Raw genomic sequence first — 13065 nt, forward strand, 5'->3', positions numbered from 1 at the left:
GTAAAGAGAACGTCGTCCTCCACTGACACGGAGAGGACAGCGAAGCGAGGGAAGTGAGGTCTCTCTCCATCATTATCTTCGTAACATCTGCTACAGTTTGAGACAGAGGATGCTAAGCCTTTGCAGTTGAGGAAAGAGTGACCTCAAAAATCCAACATGGTCTTATATGGCAATAGAAAACCTCTTAGATAATGGAACATTCCCTGTGTCTCTGCTGTTATGCTCGAATTCCATGGAAGAAGACAAGTAGTTCAATAAGCGTGTCTCTCTTACTACAGGTCATGTGCATCTTGGAAGCCTTCGGACATGCCAAGACGACTCTTAATGATCTGTCCAGTTGCTTCATAAAGTATTTTGAACTCCAATTCTGTGAGAGGAAAAAACACTTAACTGGAGGTAAGTTTAAAATCAACAAAGGGAGATCTCATGAGCTTCCAGAAGAGGGCAGAGAATCACCAAGTGTGGCAGCAATGGGCAATGCTGTGTGTGCCTGTGTGTGTGTATGTGTGCACGTGCGAGTGTGTGTGCGTGCATCTGAGATGTTAGATTATGAGTTCTAAAAGTGTTGTGAATTGAAAAATATTTTGAAATGAAGGTGAACCTTTTCAAGATGATTATTGTATAAACTATATAATATGCAAGCAAACCAAAAATAGTTGAAATGAATCATACTTGCTGAACATAGAAGTGAACTTAAATACTCAGTTAAAATAAATTATAATGAGTATATAATTTCTTCATACAACACACATTGAAATCTATCTCAAATAAAGCTGAATCTATAGTTTAGAGTGATTGAATTAAAACAAATCAAAACATCAGAATGATCACTGAACTAAACCCAAACAGAGCTGTTTCTTATTTTTTTAAATACTTAATGTGTGCTTTATGAAAACGTCTTATTTAAAATTTAACTAATTTAAAATTCACTTAAGATTTTACATCTTTCAATCAAAACAGATTATCCATGCAAACTAACAATGTAAATACAATTGTTGGTGTCCCTCCTAATCTTCTTGGAAGGATCAAATATTTTAAAAACTTTTATAACAACTGTCAGCACACAGTTGTTAGTTCCAGTGATTTTTGAAAGAGATCGATTTTATTTGGCATTTTCAAGTTACCCTATCTTTCCTTCAGGAAACAAAAGTTAGTTTTGACCATAATTTGGAAACCAAAACCCTGTCTTTTGCAGTAAGTGTATGCCAAAATTCTATTACTACTAAGTGAAATTTGGTTAAAAGATATATGAATAAAAGGAGTAGCAAGAGATAATTTCAGATGTTGAAGTTAGAGGCTGAGATTCCGCAATAGGAAAGTTATTGTTTTGATTCCAAGGCTAAGAGCCCCATTGGAAGGTCTACGTTTTAGGAAGACCTCAGGGGAGAATGTCTCGAGGCATCAACTCTGGTCTTCACGTCTTAGTGTTATAACACCCCAGCGACAGTGTCTCGCCAAGCCAAGGGCACAGTCTGCTCCCTTCAATTAAGAGCGTCACTGCCCTGGGCTTTCAGGGACCTGTGGCTGGAGCCGGAGAAGCTGGGCGGTAGGGGGTTCCCAAAGCTGCGTGTCCCAGCCCCTTGTCGCTCCAATGTCTGACCCGAACATGAGCCTATGGGCATAATTTGCGAGCTTGTTAGAAATGCGGAATCTTAGGCCCCCCTGCACACCTGCGGAGTGGGACTCTAACGGGATTCCCAGATGATTCACACAAATACTGAAGTTCAAGAGGCGCTATTCCAGCGCCACCCGGAGCAGCGGCTGGCCACCCGGTATTGCGCGCAGTTGGCGCGGAGGGGAAATCTCTTGTCTGCGTTATCACTCGCGCAACTTCTCCCCTCCGTTCAATATTCCCTTTACCAAGATGAAGATCCAGTAACTGAAGGTCTTATCCGTTACTGATTTTGTCTACTTTTTTTCTGGGTAGAATTTAACATGTCCTCTTCAGGAATGTTAGTTCAGCCAAGCATTACATGCATGTGTAGAAAAGAACTGGGAAGCGCTGTGGTGAACACTTACTGATGGAGCCTTCCGTTAATCAGCGGTCTATTAGCACGCGGTCCCACGCAGCGTCAGCACAATCAAACCCTCAGACACCTCTCACGCGGCGTCTGCAGGCAGCACCCTGGGCCCGGCGATAATACATATTCATAGAGGTGATCCTGACGCACCTCAGAGCCTGAAATGCTCTCCGAATCGTTAAGGAGCTATGAGCACAACTTGAGTACATGTTGAGCGTAACTGGGTTTATTCTCCTCTTAGGAAAACAGCAGTCCAGGCTTCCATGCAGGTGGTCTCTACCTTCCTCCACTTTCCATATCGTTTTTCCCTGCGTTCTGTCCTCCTGATGGACGCCCTTAACCCAGTGCCTATAGCCTATGTTTGTTTATTTGGTAGCTTCCTGCTGTGCTCTTTTAAAAATCTGGCAAAATGATCTGATGACTGTTTTTATGGTTTTTTTTTTTAATTAAGAATAAAACAACTGCTAATAAATAAACCAATACAGCCAGTGCTAGTTGAGACTGCGTGAATAAAAGCGTAGAGCCTGGAACATTAGTGGTGGGGGAGTCTGAAGAGGTCAGAGTTCTTTGTTTTCTGTATTTAAGAAGAAAAATAAAAGGAATGTGTTGGGAGAATGTTTATGAGGAGAATGAAAGCTCAAGTGCCATGTCTTCAGAGTGGGCGCTGAAGAATGAAAACGTTTATCCTGAAAAAGAACAGACACAAGGGAAATAGGACAAGTGCCTTCAAAATTCACTACCACGTGTGAAGAAAGGGTCCTGAGGACGAAGATTTGTGACGTGTACCGTGAAGAGTTGGTAGATGTTCCGGAGAAGGCGTATCTTCACTTAGTTACAAGAACTTTCCACTTTACTTCATGATTGCAACGTGCTTTCTCACCCCACCACTGGATGTGTTCAAGCAGGATGAAAGAGCAGACACCTAACAGCCCTAAAAATAGTGTGACCCGAGGTAGGACCCTGGGACTAGCTCATCCTAAAGATGTTGCGGATGCTCCCCATTCTCCAAGTCCAAATATAAGCATTCTCTTAACCGTTGATCAGATGCTCTGATGACTACAGAGTGACTTGATAGCATGTATTGTCCTCTGGTGCCTGTCAGCGTGGAATAAACAGAGTTGACATGAGAATGCCATAGAGTGTGCTAGTGTCCAAGAGCTGCTGTGACAATACACCCCAAACTCGCTGACTTAAAACAACAGAGATGTCTTCTCTCACCGTTCTGGAGGCCAGAAGTCCGGAATCAAGGTGGCGGCAGGGTTGTGCTCTCCCGGGTCTCTCCAGGGAAGAATCCTTCCAGTCTCTTCCAGCCTCTGAAGGCTGCTGCCACGCCTAGTGTTCCTTGGCTCCTAGAGGCATCACTCTAGTCTCTGCCTCCTTGTCCCAGGCCTTCTGTGTCTCTCTCCTCCTCTTCTAAAGACACCAGTCATATCAGATTAAGACCCACATTACTCCAGTATGATTTCATCTTTTTAAAAAAAGCTTATTCCATGTTTTATTGGACACTTACATGTTCATACTGTTGTGTTGAGTGTTAGCTCTAAAGTAAATCAGATTGGGTCCTCCCCTAAAAGGCTTGCAGAATAGTCAAAGAGCTAAGTCTTGTCTGTCTGTCCATCTTCCCCACCAGAGTGTAAATTTGTGCTCATTGCTGTATCCCCAGGGTCTAGCACAAGGTCTGGCCGAGTCAAGTATTTGGTAAATCCTGAGTGAATAAATGGATATAGGGCCGATTGAGCAAACAGAGGTAACGCTAATGTCGGGAAGGAGTCGTGAGGGCCGTAAAGGGATAGTGGATTGAAAGCTCTGGGTGTTTACTGGTCTTTGTTAGATTCCAAAGAGCCTGTGAAGCTGATGTCATCACACTGAAGTCAAACCCCAGAAGCCTTGAGGCTCAAACGCCGGGTCCTAACACTGTACCTATTTCTGTGCCTTTGATCAAATCACATAGACTCTCTAAGTTCTATCTATAAAATGGAAAGGTTAGACCACGAGACCAGCCAGGAAATGTAAATGAATGAAGTAGAATAAGTGCAAGATAACGGGGCAGGTAGGGGCTGTGCCGATCTGGAAGACACACGACCTGTGGGCTGACCTCATCCCCTGAGGAAGGTCACCATCACAGGTGCTGGAGGAGGACTGAGGCATGTCTTTTTGTGGGACACAATTCAACCCACACAGAGAATACGGCGAGAACGACTGTGTGAGTCTTTACTTTTCAAGTTATTTTCAGTTTAAGAGCAAGTGTCGTTGTCACTCCCCAAAACACACCTGGAATACTTTAAGAAGCTACAAGTCAGTTTGACACTTCTGAGTAATTTCATCTGTTACTGAAACTTCTTCTCTGAAAGAAAAATAAGAGGTACAGATTTAAAGTATTTTACTCAATTTTTAAGGAGAGCTGAGTCACTCCAATCGGTCCCCTGTAAAAGCTTTCTGAATTGTAAGTGTTCACTACAGTAGTTAATCCAAGTGGAGTAAGGTGAGTACACCTCAAACGAGGTCAGAAAAATGTAGCTTATGGGTTCATTTTATGCTTTATTGTAGTCTAGGTTTAAGAGGTTAAAGTATAAATATGAGGAAGACTTTGCCAGTGAAGATTTCTTTTCACTCATCCAGAGCCTTTCATTTGAGACTTGAGGTATTTTCAGGTGTCGTTGTCTGAATCCCTAATGACTTATATTTTTCATCTAAGAGTACAAAGAGCTTTACCTGGGATGATGTACAACTGCGCTTACTTAATGGCAGAGACTACAATAGATGGCATGTTCTCAGTTCATTCTCTTATGATCAGGATCATCTTTGGTCTTTTAAGGGAACAAAAATATAAGGTTGTCATTCACTTTAGTGTATATGAAAATTTTTATGCTATGCAAAATGGTCTTGCAGAATATGCATGGATAAAGTAGACTAATATAGTATATTCCTTCATTCTTTTCACCAGCTAATCATTTTATTGTTCATAAATCTTTAAAAATATGTGTACAGATTTTCTTAGTTGGCTCTTTATTATTTGAATTTCTTCACAAGTCACCCACTTCTTGTGAACTACAACAAGACACAAAGGCTTCTTCATGCAAGGCAGCCTGGCATGGTGGAAAAGGGGCATCTGCATTGAATTTCAGCTTCGCCACTGGCTTATAAGACCCTGTGAATGTCACCTCTTTCCCCAGCTATAAAATTAAGAGACCCGACTTCATGCTCTCCTGTGTTCCTTTCAGTGTTGTTTCATTTAATTGGAGATTAACTACTTTTAATTGACAGTTTCTCAGTCTTAGAACAGAGCCATAAATGGTCCACCACAGCTGCCTTACACTGTGAAAAGGATGAAGACAGTGCTGAGAAGGTGATCCTGAGTCTTGGCCTAAAGTGCACTGTCTCCGCCTAGCTCTCCACGTAGCTGAGTTGGCTGTGAGTACAGCATAATTCTAGCATACTTAGCTTAGCCTAGGATAGTCTAGTTCAGTCTCCAACTTCAGTTGGCAGGTAGACGGTCAAAACTGAAACATTCTCTCTCTCCAAGGTAGATCTAGCTACTAGCCTGATGATTTGTCAGGCAATTTAGTATCTCCCCTTCTGGGATATTTGTGTTGAAGAGAATGCTATTCACTAAGCACTAATTGAAGGACTTTTAATTTACTGCATCCCTGGAAACATGGGGTTTTACTGTCCTATGTGCTTACCTTGGGGTAGGGAATGGTCTCTTTCTGGGATATTTTTTCCTTTTCTTGCACTTTCCTATAACGCTTACTTGTTAAGTCCTGGTAGAAATTGAGAGTGGATAAGGCTTTTACTGCACCCAGACTGTGCGGAGTGCCCAGTGTGTCAACATCAGCAACATATCCAGGTGGATCCAAAGACAGTGTTTGCAGGACGCCGAGTTCCTGAGCTCCCTGGAGTGGGCGGGGGCACAGGCCCTGGAGCCGCCCTGTCTGGGTTGGTCCTGGCTCTTTTCCTTTCCAGACCTTCACCTTGGGCAGGTCTCTTGACTTTTCTGTGCCTCACTTTCCTCTTCTGTACAAAGGGGTCCAGTCATTGCCCTGATCTCCTAGGGTCCTCATGAGTTTTGACTGCATTAACCTCGCTCTGTAAGTCACTCACCTTTTTCTTTTTCTTTTTCTTTCACTTTCATTTCAAAGCTGAGATTCCCCCTTTCTCACCATTTAGAGAGACGGCCTTTTCTTGAACCTTGACGAACGTCTCTATAATGGAAGTTGTGGAAGGTTTTTAGAACACCAGGCATGTCGAGACTAGTTGAGATTCCATATGATTTCCTAACTATTTTATTGTGGAATTGTACATTCTTAATAATAAAAAATAAGCTGGAGATTTGAAAAGTATCAGACTGTGTAATATGAAGACTATTAACTAAAACTTCAAAAACCTTGGAGGTAGCTTCCGTAAAGTCTTTGGAGACTAAACCGACTCCTTTCTAGTCTGTCATAATCTTAACCTACTCTGCCTGTCCTGTTCTTTGATCATTTTTATTCCAGGGTAAACAAATATTATTATTCGCGTGTTGTCATGCACTTGGGCTCTGCCAGGACTCACTGATGTGTGAGTTCAGGTGAATCACCAGGAGAAGTTGGATATGCTGGCTCCCTCCTCCCTCGTCCCATTTCTCTCATCCCCAGTACTCCTGGCAGTCCCTCACACCCCCCTTCTGCTCCACTCTGGGCCCTTGAGTCGCCCCACAGTCATAACGTCATCCGTTTCAGCATGCATGAGGACCCTCCCTTTCTGGTTTCCACTTCTCTAGAAGCTCTCAGTGACGTCCTGTGTGCCCACGTTTTCTGAATCTAGCCTAGTGTGTAACAACCTTCCCTCCGAAGGCCACGGACCCAGCCCACTTTGTCTGTGGTTTTCAGAACTGCTTGTTTTTCAGGTCATTGCCTCATTTAAATGCATACATGTTAACTAAAAAGATGACATGCTGTGGTAGCTCGGTAGAAATTTAAATCAACACTTACTGTCAGGTGTGCCATTAGACCTCCGCTGTTTCCCCTCTCAGTCCCCTAAGAGGGTAGCCCCTCGCTGGTCTCTTCAAAATGTCAACTCCAGCCTGACAGTCCCTGGCTCAAACCCAGGATTGGCTCCTAGTTCTTCCAGAGTGACATTCTGAACACAGCCTGTGAGGGCCACTGTGCCTGGGTCTGCAGCGTCCTCCCCTATCCCCAGCCCAGTCCACGTTCCCCAGCCGCACTGGACTGCAGCGTCCTCCCCTATCCCCAGCCCAGTCCACGTTCCCCAGCCGCACTGGACTGCAGCGTCCTCCCCTATCCCCAGCCCAGTCCACGTTCCCCAGCCGCACTGGACTGCTTAGGTTCCTTCCATGTCTAAGACCAAGCTTTGATTTGTTCTCTTTAGCTGCCTAGCAGTCTCTTACCTCTTCTCCTGGTGTGGCCTGTCACTTATTGTATTAGTCTTGTTTCAAGTCGCATCTTTGGAGAAACCCCTCCTTCTTCCTCAAACCCCTGTTTCTTAAAGTGTCACTCCATCCCAGCTCTGTTAACTCTAGATCATGTCTCCTTCCTTGTTTCTTCCAGAGCACTTGTCAAAATCTGAAAGTATCCTTTTCATTGTTTGTCTGGTTGGTTGTTGTCTGTGTCTCTTATTAGGACATAAGTCCACTGATGGCAGAGGTCTTGTCTGCCCTGGCTTATAGTAGGCACAGGTTAGGTATTTGTTGTATTAATGAATCCAAAGAAGGGCAACGTGAAGTGACGATAAAGTGAAGCAGTCATTATTCAGCTTGGGGAGGAAGTTGTGTAAAGCCGTCATGAACTCATTCGTGACAACAAAGAACGTGTATTATTGAGAGTGTGAAATCGATACGGAAAGTTATCAATATTTAATTCTGGATTATTTTTTTAAATTAGAGTCAATTCCTCTTCGTAATTGAAGTTTATATATGCTAAGCATAGAAGCATATACTTTTTCTGCTTCTTTAGTGCCTGCTTTATCGTGTAGGCATGGGCAAAGCAGAAATGTGCTGAAGGGTCTACAAAGGGAGGAGGACCCAGAGCCCACATGTGGGAGGTGAAGAATACTTGTCTCCTTGTCTTTTCTGTGCCCTGTGACACATCTATTGAGGTCGACGTTGAGATTTGCTGACAATCAGAAACGTCTCCCGATAAATATGCCGAGGCTGCGTCGTCCCCACTTGGGAAACCTAAGCCTTAGAGGTAACTCTGATGAGATGGAGAACAGATCAGGGCCTTTGCCTTGGGTTTTTTCAAATCTTCATTTTAAATAGACCAGAAGACGGTCTTCATCTTCATTGTCATCATCATCAATTATCCTTAGTGTTGTCCTCTCAGTTGGACATTCTTTTAAAAAGTTTCAGAGTGCTTTAGCTGATCTCATCCCTCTGAGGAGCAGCACCTTTTAGGGCGAAGAGCCTGGGCTTTGGGGAAAAGCCAGTTGGGCTTAAACGTGAAAAGACCTGCAACAGATTTTAAAGGAGGCGATGTCTGAAAAACCTGGTGCACAGTCGGCGCGTTAGGTGGTGTTTCCTTCCAAGTGGAGGCCACAGGAAGCTGAGACCTTTGTATCTCTTTCTCCCCAATCGTGGATGGGGAAAGTGAAGTTAAGAGGGATGTGGAGACTGGTAGTGTCAGATTCAGGCTAGGACTGTGCTTCGACACCTAGTTGAGGCACGTTTCACTTATAGCAGCCCTAGCATCCATGATCATGAAGTCAAAAGAAATGCATATGTGTGAAAGGGAGACTATTTGGCTATATTAATTAAGCAATAGTCTGCTTTTGGTGATTGCCAATGCAGGAGGGAAAAGCAAGGGGAACTTCATGGAGGGGGCAGCCTGGCTCTTTATCTAGTTGTGTAGCTGACAATGTGTTTATTCAAGACAGATGTCTTTTAAATGGACGTCTTGTCAATCAAAAGCTTAATGTCAGGGGCCACCCTGGTGGTACAGCAGTTAAGTTCACACGTTCTGCTTTGACAGCCCGAGGTTTGCCCGTTCAGATACTCTGTGTGGACCTATGCACTGCTTTGCACGCCATGCTGTGGTAGGCGTCCCACATATAAAGTAGAGGAAGATCGGCACAGATGTTAGCTCAGGGCCAGTCTTCCTCAGCAAAAAGAGGAGGATTGGCAGTGGATGTTAGGTCAAGGCTAATCTTCCTCAAAAAAAAAAAGCTTACCGTCAGGCACTTATACTACATTATGTCATATATAACTGCAAATGTATATATTTTTATAGTACCAAAACTTTTTGAGAAACATATTCTTATGTAGATTTCTGGAAAGATAGAGAATCCTAAATATATTTCTAGTCAAGAATATTTCTGACTTACAACTTTTAAAAAATAAAAGTCTTGTGAAGTCAAGAAATCAGTTAGCAGAAAGTTTCTTTCTGTGTGTGGACATTTGCATGAATGAGTCAAAAACGTCTCCCTTTGGGTGGGGCGGGTGAAAGGGATAAAGGGGCACATATGTATGGTGATGGATAAAAATTAGACTACTAGGGATGAGCACAAGTATTTAGGAATGGATAAACAATAATGTACACCGGAAATTACACAATGTTATAAACCATTATAATCCCAGTGAAATTAATTGGAAAAAAAATTAAAAAAATTTTTAAAACCTCTCTAACTTGAAAGCCTATCAATTTCCTTCCATTATCACAGTTTCATTTCAGACACAACAAAAAGGCATGCATTTTCTCCATTTGGAAAAATATTAGAGTCTCACGGAAATTTGAATTTTTGGTTGTTATGCATTTCCTTCTACCTAAAAGCTCCTTCAAGATTTTTTTTCAGTCCTGCTGATCAGAATCCTGCTCATCCACAGCAATTTTATTCACTGCTGGAGATGAGCTAACTAGGATGATTACTAATTACACTGTTTTTGAATTTAGATGAAAAGTGTTGAAGTCACTGTATGGTGTGGAATGTGATTAGTTTTGAATGCTGCTTTAGACTGAGCTTGTACCTTGGCTGGGACAAGTGGGTGTAAAGTCAGCCTTTTCTCTGAGTGTGGAAGCTCGATGGTCAGAAGGTCACCCTCGGCCCTCCATTCTCACCTCATCTTTCTGTAGGTGACGACCGGAAAATACTGGAAGAGAACAACTACGGCAATTTACTTCGTCCGCGTGTAGATTTTTAAAAATATTCTCTTGAGCAGTTAGTTATTTCAGGGTTGCTATTATTAATCTTAATCAGAAAGTATTTTCAGCAAATAATTTGCTTAAGATGGAAAAAAAAGTAAGGAAAATTTAATAATTAAGACCTCAACTTAAAACTACCACCTGATTAAATACTCATGGAGAAGTGGAAAAGAAACTACGCCACTCCATTCTAATTTTAACTTTCCTTTGGGCCACTAATTAGAGGTATATTTTGAAAGAGCCTTTTTTTATGCACTTATGACAACTTTTCTAGAAAGGTGTCTACTAAGACAACTTTTCTTAGTAAAGAATATTCATTCTGAGACTTTATTTTAGCAATGGTAGTCATTCTGACTGGCTAAATTGACCACTTAAGAAATTTACAAGAGGTAAAGCACTGTAATAGTCGTTCCTTTGTTCAAGTAGGTTTTCTGTGTGAGACCAAAATTGAGAGACTTCACATTTTTGCTTTTAGAGGCTGGACTCTAGAATAATTACTAGCAGATTCATTATACGAGATGTTGTTTATAGTTCACACATAGGGAATAATTAGATCCATTTGCCTTCCTAAGAACTGCAACCTTGTTGTTTTGTTCTTTCTTTTTTTTTTTTTTTGGTGAGGAAGATTTGCCCTGAGCTAACATTTGTTCCCAAACCTCCTCTTTTTTTTCGCTTGAGGCATATTAGCCCTGAGCTAACATCTGTGCCAATCTTCCTCTGTCTTGTATGTGAAATGCCTCCATAGCATGACTGATGAGTGGAGTCAGTCCCTGCCTGGGATCTGAACCCATGAACCCAGGCCACTGAAGAGGAGTGTGTGGAACTTTAACCACTAGACCACGGGGCTAGCCGAAAAAGCTGCTACCTTTTGATCCAAAAAAGTTGTTGACCAACTTTGAATTCTAACTTTAAAGTGGAAAACTACAGTAATTCACAGTTGAATTTGAAATTCAAATACATAATTGCTTACTAACCATTCATAAGGTTAAGAATAAACCTAAATTCAAATAAAAAGAATGCTCCAGAAACAATAGCATTTTCAGCATGCCATACATATAGCCATAAATTCTAATTTACACTAGCTTCTGAATTGCCGGTGCTAGCTCTGAGGCAAAATTGAGGTTGTGATTCCCATGCTGCCCACTTTCGTCATTGTTCAGCTACTGTGAAATAAATTGCAACATGTTTTTATGATGTGGGTTATTTTTTGTTTGCTTTTGTAATGTTTAAAGGTAGAGGATGAAAATAATGAATATTAGGTATTAGTCTTACTACAGTAAATGCGAGGCCACAGTAAACTAGGAAGATAGCTGGACTCCATTCACACTGGGCGTGTGTCACTTTACAGACACATCACCTGCCTCGCACCCTAACCGGCATGCAGACTTTATTGTTGAAGTCTGTGTGTCATTGTCAACAACTATACTGTAAACCATGATTCAGGTCCTTTTTATCATTTCAATATAGGTCTTGAAACTTTCCTAATGTACATTCTATATATTAAATTGTACCTGCATAGATTCAAGTCATTGTTGTCTTTGCTGCAGTGGGCTTCTTCCAGTGTTTCCAGCAGTGCGAGACTATTGTCTGTATTTCTGGTCCTTAACCTTGAGGCCATATACCCTGGCGATCTGTTTGATAGTAATACTTGTTAGTGTCTAAAACACAGCACTTCATAGCCAATGTCTATTGATGTATAGCACAGCAAGTACTGGTACTCTCAAGTTGTGAGACATTAATCAAGAAAATTCTAAAACTTCTTTTGATGCCTTTGTTATAGGCAAAGACATGTCTTGTTTCAGACTATATTTCTGGACAGAAGTTCTGTGTCAGGAACAGAGTAAGACTATCTCGAAGTCTTGCCACTGCTTTTCCATATCATAACAGAAGTTCCAGCTAATGTTATAAGAAAAGAAAAAGGAACAGGGGCTGGCCCCGTGGCCGAGTGGTTAAGTTCGCGCGCTCCGCTGCAGGCGGCCCAGTGTTTCGTTGGTTCGAATCCTGGGCGTGGACATGGCACTGCTCATCAAACCACGCTGAGGCAGCGTCCCACATGCCACAACTAGGTGGACCCACAACAAAGAATATACAACTATGTACTGGGGGCTTTGGGGAGAAAAAGGAAAAAAAATAAAATCTTTAAAAAAAAAAAAGAAAAAAGAAAAAGGAACAGAAAAATGGCATGCAGATTGAGAAGAAAGAAATCAAACTGTATTTATTCACAGATAATTGTCTTATTATCTCTGTAGAAAATCCAAAAGAATAAACAAAAAAAACCTCCTGGAACTAATACGTGATTATAGAAAGGTTGCAAGATCCATGATTAATATACAAAAATCAGTTGATTTCCTACATATCAGCAATGAGGAATTTGAATTTGAATTTAGAAACACATCACCATTTCCATTAGCACCAATAAATGAAATAATGAGGTATAAATCTAACAAAATAGGTATAAGATCCTTATAAGGGAAACTACAAAATTCTGATGAAAGAAATCAAAGAAGATCTAAATAAAGGGAAGGATATCTCATATTCATGCGTAGGAAGGCTCATTATTGTTAAAATGTCAGTCCTTTCCAACTTGATTTATAGATTCAACACAATCCCAATAAAAATCCCAACAAGTCATTTTGTGCATATCAACAAATTGATTCTAAAGTTTGTATGGAGAGGCTAAAGATCCAAAATAGCCAACACATCATTGACAAACAGCAACGAAGTCAGAGGACTGGTGCTACTTGACTTCAAGACTTACCATAGGGCTGCAGTAATTAAGACAATGTGGTATTGGTGAAATAGCAGACACGTAGATCAATGGAACAGAATAGAGAGCTCAGAAAGAGATCCATGTAAACATGGTCCACCGATCTTTGACAAAGGAGAAAAAGTAATTCGATGGAGAAAGAATA

At 41.6% G+C, this 13065-nt stretch overlaps 1 protein-coding gene across 4 annotated transcripts in view; it reads left to right on the forward strand.

Moving 5' to 3' along the window:
- MYO16 (myosin XVI) overlaps positions 1-13065 on the forward strand; it is a 597681-nt gene that overhangs the window by 318326 nt on the left and 266290 nt on the right. For all 4 annotated transcript variants that reach the window (XM_070579270.1, XM_070579268.1, XM_070579272.1 and 1 more), the window contains exon 15: positions 279-396. In XM_070579270.1, the coding sequence (XP_070435371.1) occupies positions 279-396 (118 nt within the window). The remainder of the gene's footprint in view (positions 1-278; positions 397-13065) is intronic.

This window comes from Equus przewalskii, chromosome 16 (assembly GCF_037783145.1).
Source record: "Equus przewalskii isolate Varuska chromosome 16, EquPr2, whole genome shotgun sequence".
Classification (NCBI taxonomy): Eukaryota; Metazoa; Chordata; class Mammalia; order Perissodactyla; family Equidae; genus Equus; species Equus przewalskii.